This window comes from Typha latifolia, chromosome 12 (assembly GCF_019914945.1).
Source record: "Typha latifolia isolate L0001 chromosome 12, TyphaL0001v2, whole genome shotgun sequence".
Lineage (NCBI taxonomy): Eukaryota > Viridiplantae > Streptophyta > Magnoliopsida > Poales > Typhaceae > Typha > Typha latifolia.
Window position 1 is genome coordinate 5,098,749 of NC_133097.1, and position 6,903 is coordinate 5,105,651.

General features: G+C 39.6%; 1 protein-coding gene across 1 annotated transcript; it reads right to left on the reverse strand.

The window, feature by feature from the left end:
• Positions 1-947: 947 nt before the first annotated feature.
• LOC140798485 (uncharacterized) lies at positions 948-6,004 on the reverse strand. The gene is made up of 3 exons (XM_073152327.1): positions 5,724-6,004; positions 2,274-2,577; positions 948-2,155 (listed from the first exon to the last, which is right to left on the reverse strand). Exons 1-3 carry the CDS (start codon positions 5,784-5,786, stop codon positions 1,134-1,136), a joined length of 1,389 nt encoding a protein of 462 aa, XP_073008428.1. The 5' UTR covers positions 5,787-6,004; the 3' UTR covers positions 948-1,133.
• Between the last annotated feature and the right edge of the window lie 899 nt (positions 6,005-6,903).

Consider the following 6,903-nt stretch of genomic DNA (forward strand, 5'->3'; position numbering starts at 1 on the left):
ATCTCATAAAAAAAGTTATTATGTAAGTAGCTTATTGTATACCACATTCTTTTTCCTTTTTTTTAATGAAAAGAAGTTTGTATTCAACTTGAGTATTAAAAACTTACCGCCACATTCAGCACATCAGTAGTTATAAGGTTACAAATCTCTGGGTGGATAGGGCTTGTCTGGTCAAGAGCTAGGCCGGAGGACACAATACCTTTCGGCTTTTGCTGCCTAGTTAGCTACTGCATTACATTCTCTCAACACGGATATATCTAATCTCACTGAACCTCTCAGCTAGACGTAGACATTCCAAGGCCGCATTCCTGATGCACCACGGGCTTTTAATCACCTTCCTTAGGATCTCGATGGCCTCCAAACAGTCTTATTTAATAATTACCTTGCATGCTCTCACGATTTGCCTTTGAACAACGCTGACACCCCCGGACATGATTCCCAGACCGCCTGAAGCAACCCTCAGTTTGCCTCTCTGATTGCAGCCACATCTCCCCCTATATATGCACCGTCCATATTCACTTTGAGCCTACCTTGCTTCGACGATTGCCGCTCGGCCCGAGGCTAAGCAGCCCTAATATTCTTCTTGTATTCCTTAGCTAGCGCCAACATCCGGCGAACCACCACTGACAGGTTTGCCGCACTACCTTCAAAACTACCCTCTCCCGCAAAGCCTGCAACCTGAATGTATATTCAGGATCTATACAAAATTTGTTATTGGAAATGAAGCATGACAACATACCCAACTTTCAATATCATCTGCTCTCTAAAAAGAAAAGGGCAACACAGCATTAGAACTCCACTTTGTAGCCTGATAGCAGAACCGCTGCTCAGAGCTGACCTTAGCTTTTCTGGTTCCATGCTTATAGACCTCCTAACAAGTTAATGTGCACTTTGACTGCATTTGCTTAGTTAATACAATCAATCAGACAAAGAATAAAGCGTCGACCTGATCAAGAATCAAGCTGAACGAATGATTATTAGTCATATTTACATACTTTAAAATCTCATACAAATAGATTCCCATCTGGCCTCATGTAGGAAAAAGGATGAGAAGGGTAAACAATAACAAAAAGATCGAAACTTTTTCTCTGAGCTTCTTTCTCTAGGGTCAACCATATCTGTAAATACAAGGTTCAAAATGGAACAACATATGGCAACTGATACATATCAAAGTCAGGCAAATAACATGCTCGAGGCTGCAGAGTGTTGGAAACATCATTCCCTTGACTCAATAGTGGTTCTTCACTAACTCCACACTTGTTTGGGTTAGATTTTCGTTGGCTCTTTGCAGTACCAAATAGCCAATCTTCATCACCAATACTTGAATCGTCAAACTGCAATTTAGGAGGATTCCAGCAAACTATTAAATCTCTGAACATCTGTTCCTCCTCAGAGATACTCAACTTCCTGCCAGAGGTTGATAGAATGCGAGTAGCACCGGCCACTTCCACCTCAAGGGCTGTTCCAGTATCCCTGCCAGAGAAGCAGGGTTCTTCACTGGCAACATGTTTCTCCAATTTCTTTTGCTTTGCCGCTGCAGTATCTGAATCCCTTGCTGTATCTGAATCCCTTGCTTCGTGTTTTAACTTGGAGGATTGCTTTTGCTTTGAAGCTGCAGGATCTGAATCCCTTGCTTCAAGATTTAACTTGGAGGATTGCCTTTGCTTTGATGCTGCAGGATCCAAATGCCTTGCTTCAAGATTTAACTTGGAGGATTGCTTTTGCTTTGATGCTGCAGGATCCAAATGCCTTGCTTCGACTTTTAACCTCGGTTTCCTGGTAGCTGCAGTATCTGAATCCCTTGTTTCGAGTTTTAACTCAGAGGATTGCTTTTGCTTTGCAGCTGCAGTATCCGAATCCCTTATTTCGAGTTTAAACTTGGAGCCAGGTTGCTCTGGATCAGTTGTTTTCAGTTTCAACTTGAAGGCAGGTCGCTCTGCATTTCCCTGGCCCAGTGGGGTGGTGATGCGTTCCATTTGTGTCACTCTTGCTGGTGGCTGTAGTCCGATATGACTAATGACCCCATATGACTGTGGCGCCCTTTCTTTCACTATGGCCCCTTGTCCGGGAAACCTTGATTGAACTACTGACATGGTGACTGATGATCCAGGCTCCCTTTGTTTCATACTTGGCAACTTGATCCGCAAAACAGTCCCTTCATCAGATATAAGTAAAAGAAAAAATTAATCCCAAGCTACAAATACATTAAAATGCTCATACAAAGTCGATAAAATAATGGCACTACATATTTGATGACAGGGACATAGGCTTACCATTGTTACCATGGATAGGACTGGCAGATGAAAGCTTTCTCCTCTTGCTGCTATCCTGAGATCTCTCGGGGGAATCATAGCCAGTCTGAATAGAATGTGGCTGCCCATGGTCTTCTGTAAGGCCACTCTTCTCCAACTGCTCATTGGAAGTCTCTGTAACATTGTCATCAGTCTTGTATTTTCGCTTCCTGTGTTCATGCTTTACATTTTCAGAGTTCTCACTCTGCTGCCTGGCTTTCTTCTTCTCTTTCTTTGCCCTTTTCTCCTCTTTCCTCTTCTCTTTCTTTGACCTTTCTCTTTCTTTCTGGAGCATTAGCCACCAGAACAAGCATCAATTTCCATTTGGGAAAGCAAGGAAGATCATGCCATATGATGCACCGAGAGCAATCATTTCTGAATAATGCTATTAGCAGGCAAATACCGAATGTGACATCATATACAACAAGACAAGTTGTTCACACATTAGAGCATTCAAGAAAAGAAATAACCAGTTCAACTAAACTCTCAGAATACCTCAACTACAATATAGTGTTTACAATTCAGGGTTTACAAAAAGAATTACTGAATTCAAGAGGATAAGCATCCACAGGTAAAAGAACCCAACAGAATAAGGAGCTTTGCCATTTCTTAAAACCTCCAAAGGAAAAGAGATTAAACATTTGAAGTGAATTGCACCTATTAGATAAGACCTCTCTGTCAGAAAAGAAACTGCAATATTAGATTCTTACTGTCTAAATTGAATGAATCCATATACTGAGAATCATCTTTACTCCATTAAAACAAAAGATGGACACTGAAAGTTCCAACCAAATGCCAGAATATCTTGAATAGCAGTTTAAACCAACTAGGCATGTGAAACTATTGGATCCAGAAAAAAATCAAGCCTCCAGCTTAACACATATAGAAATCATCGGAAGGACATGGGCAGCAAGTTCCAACCATTTGACCAACCTAACAGAAAATGCGTAGTTGCAAGGTTAGTGCAAGCCAAATTGCATATTGATTCCATCCCAATTTTGCAATCCTGGTATGTTTATTTAAAACAAAAAAGAAGCTTTAGAACTTCCTTTTGTCAGAGGGGAAAAAAATGCAGCTTTGAAAATGTTAATCTCAGATGAACTAAAGAAAAGTTAACTGCAGTTTTGAAAATGTTTGACCTCAAGATGAAAAAGAAAGAAAAAACAGCAAATGCAAAGAAGAAAACGATTGAGACAGATATGTCTCACAAATATTTTTAAAGCAGAAAATTCACTTACAATTTATAAACCAAAATACTGTAACCTAGATAGATTAAGTAAAATAAAATTCAAAGGGCAAGAGGCGAACACCATGCAACCATGGAATACTATAAGTACATTTATACACATTTCATGTGCAGACGGCTACTAATGGAGCAGCCAACATGCAAAACATCAAAAAGAACAATCAACCACCTGAAGAAGAAAAATCATGTGGGCCCAACGACAACAAAGTATAGCTTCTTTTCATAATGAATGATAAATAAAGGTGTTGATCTTGGTGTAACTAATCTAAAAATAGTAAAGAAAAGAAACCCTTCTGCAGAGATAACTAACCACATTACAGATAATGGAGTGAACTCATAATTAAAAATAATGTCAAGGGAAAAGTTTTGAAAAAACATGTTTATCGTCTTCTTATAAAAAGCAACATTCACTAGTAAACATGTAACTAAAAAATGTATGTTTTGAGAAAATTAGTTGCACGCAGCAACACCTTTAGCAATAATATACTACTTGAGATCCTCAATTATAATGCAATATTCACTTCCCCCCAAAAAAAAGCTTCAATAGGAATTGAGAATTGGGGGTCACATTTATCTCAACAGACTGCAAGGTCTGTATTAGCCTTTAGAACCTAATGTACACAGAACGAATGATGGTATGAGTCTTATTTAGTAAAGCAACCGAAAAACTAGATTCCAATGTGAAAAAAAGTACTTTGTTTGGACAATACCCAAACATGGTAAATAATGGCAGACTATGCCTCGGAAACAAAGATTAACTTTATCAGATCATGCTTTATTTGACGAGTGTCTTGTTCCATTAAAAACAACTAGCAACATTGCCTATATTTTCAATGCCTTTATAGTTTATTGTTCTCGTGAAATACATGTAAATTGAATTAGAGGAAGAAAAAACTAGCATTTGTCCAATAGAAAATCAATGCATGTCTGAAACGCAAATTCTCCCTCATAGTAGCAGGAAAACCTTATGAAAATGTCTAACCCATGTAAAGCAGTAAAACAAATCCCTCTTCAAATGTCTAGAAAGTAGAAACTATTTTTTTTATCAATTCAGCATACCGCTTTTGATACCTTCTAATTCTGACTATATGTTAAATGTACTAGTCCAGTAACTTTACTTTCTCATCACAATGGCTAGTTCAAATAAAATTTGCAATTTCCATCAGTGTTAAAAAAAAACTATTTCAAACCCTCAGATCAAGCTTTTTATTTTTCTGTTTGTGTTCCAATTTTATATATAATATATGAAACTATACCATGAGAAATCCCAACGTAATATATTATCTTGAAGATAACTAGAAAATTCCAAATATTATCAGCTTCCTCCAGGACCCAAAATCAGAATCGAGCACTAATAATCTTTGAGGACCAAACTAACCCAAACAAAAATCAGAAAAATAGTTTCTTTAGATTGAACCACAGTATAATTAGCACTCTGCTCTTTGATCCAAAATGTTGCTTCCAACCTTTTAAGTGCGTCATCACAGGTACCTCCACTTACAAAATTTGGTTTCCCGGAAAAGAGTATGTTCAAGCAAATCACTAGAAATTATTAACTTTTCCTGAGTTGATCAGACTTTTGTCAGTCATTGGCTAATTGCCTTATCAAGTAACCGGAAATCTGATGCCCACATAGTTTATCTCTTGTCCTAACATTAAAAAAAAAACAGTCACGACACCCTTTCTCCAAAATCCAGTGTCAACTCACCAATCTCTAAAAGAACACTGAGTAATGTCAGTAAGTGACAAGAGAATAGTCTAATTACAAGTAACCTACTGCTCCTAGTCAGTTAGATCAAAACCTCTACCTTTTTAGAGCTTTAGCAATTCCCTTAGCTTATTATAACCTAATTCTCTTGCGCCTGAACAGAAACCCATCTTCAACAGCCAAGTATCAATAAATATTACAACCGATCATATAATCCCAATCAACTCATCCCATCGACTGTAGGGAGGAGATCAAGAGCCAAAAGAGCTTCGAAAGGGGGCAAAACAAGCACCACCAGCAAAAGAATCCAATAAACACTTACAATACATCAATATCTATACAAAGATTCATCGTCCGATATATGTTTCCTTTGTTATATACACAGATCACAGAGCCCATCGATGAACAAGATCACCCCGAAGGGAGTCGAGCAAGAATGCAAGAAATCAATTCGCAGTAGCATTAATGCTCAACGAACCTTAATGGATTCGATCAAGGCCTCATCAAACTTGGGAGGCGGATAGGGGAAGCACCGCGACATCGCAAACACCCCCAAATCCTGCGGATAAATCGAGAAAACCTCGCCCCGTATCGCTCCGAATCGGCTCAGGGAATCAAAAATCCGTTCCCTCTCGCCTCAAAAAGGTAGCGATCGAGGCAAGAAGCCGATCACCGTTCGTCCCTAAGAAGCGCTAGGGTTAGGGTTTCGGGATAGGAGGAAAAAGAAAAACCAAAAGAGAAGAACAGCTCTTAGAGAGTAGAGGGGGAGGGGGCAGGGCGTATTTATAGGCCACGGGAAGAGACCGAGTCGTAAATGTATTCAAGGCGGTACGGTGTCACGCGAGTACTAATATGATTCGGCGTAACGTGGCGCGTGATTGGTGGAGGGGGTGGGACCCGCGTCTTTTTAGTTGTGCGCTGAGACGTGGGATATACGCAACCCGAACCCGCGTGGGGTCTGGGAATCGCGAGCGGACCGACTTAGGAAAGAAGCCAAGTGAAGGGCACGTGGACCAATCGAGAGTAGGAAAACGAATTGAGCTTTAGCTGTCCGGGAAATTTCCAGGAGCCTCGTACGAGCCAAATCCGAACCGGACTCGGACCCACACTCATCTTCCCGAGATTCATATGTTGATTAAAAATGACGGATGCTTTGTTATTAATGGTAAAACTATCCTTATATGGGTTAATTAATTGAGGAATACTCTGTTGTTAATGATACAACTATCCTTATATGGGATATTAATTGAAGGATGCAGGCCCACCCATGAGAGTTAGCTTGGACTTGAACATACTATCAATTGCGTGCATCCATTCGTCGTGATCTTACTAATGTTACCGTTAGTTAAATTAGGCAATTCAACTTACGTGACAATTATATCAGAATACATCGTATATCAAATAACCCAAATGTACCAAAATATACTTCCATTTTTCCCGTGCCCTCTAATTTCTTATAGACAATGCACTCAAATCTCCTCTCCTCCTATTTCGTTGTTCTCATTCTCTCCATCTGATGATGATCTCCATTCTCTCCCTCTCTCTTTCCCTCCCTCCTCACGATTTTCCTATGGACATAGAGCCAGTGCCGCTACTAAGTTCCCCTAACTAATTAAAGCCCAGATTTTCTTCATGGTCATAATGGTGAGGATTTGTGT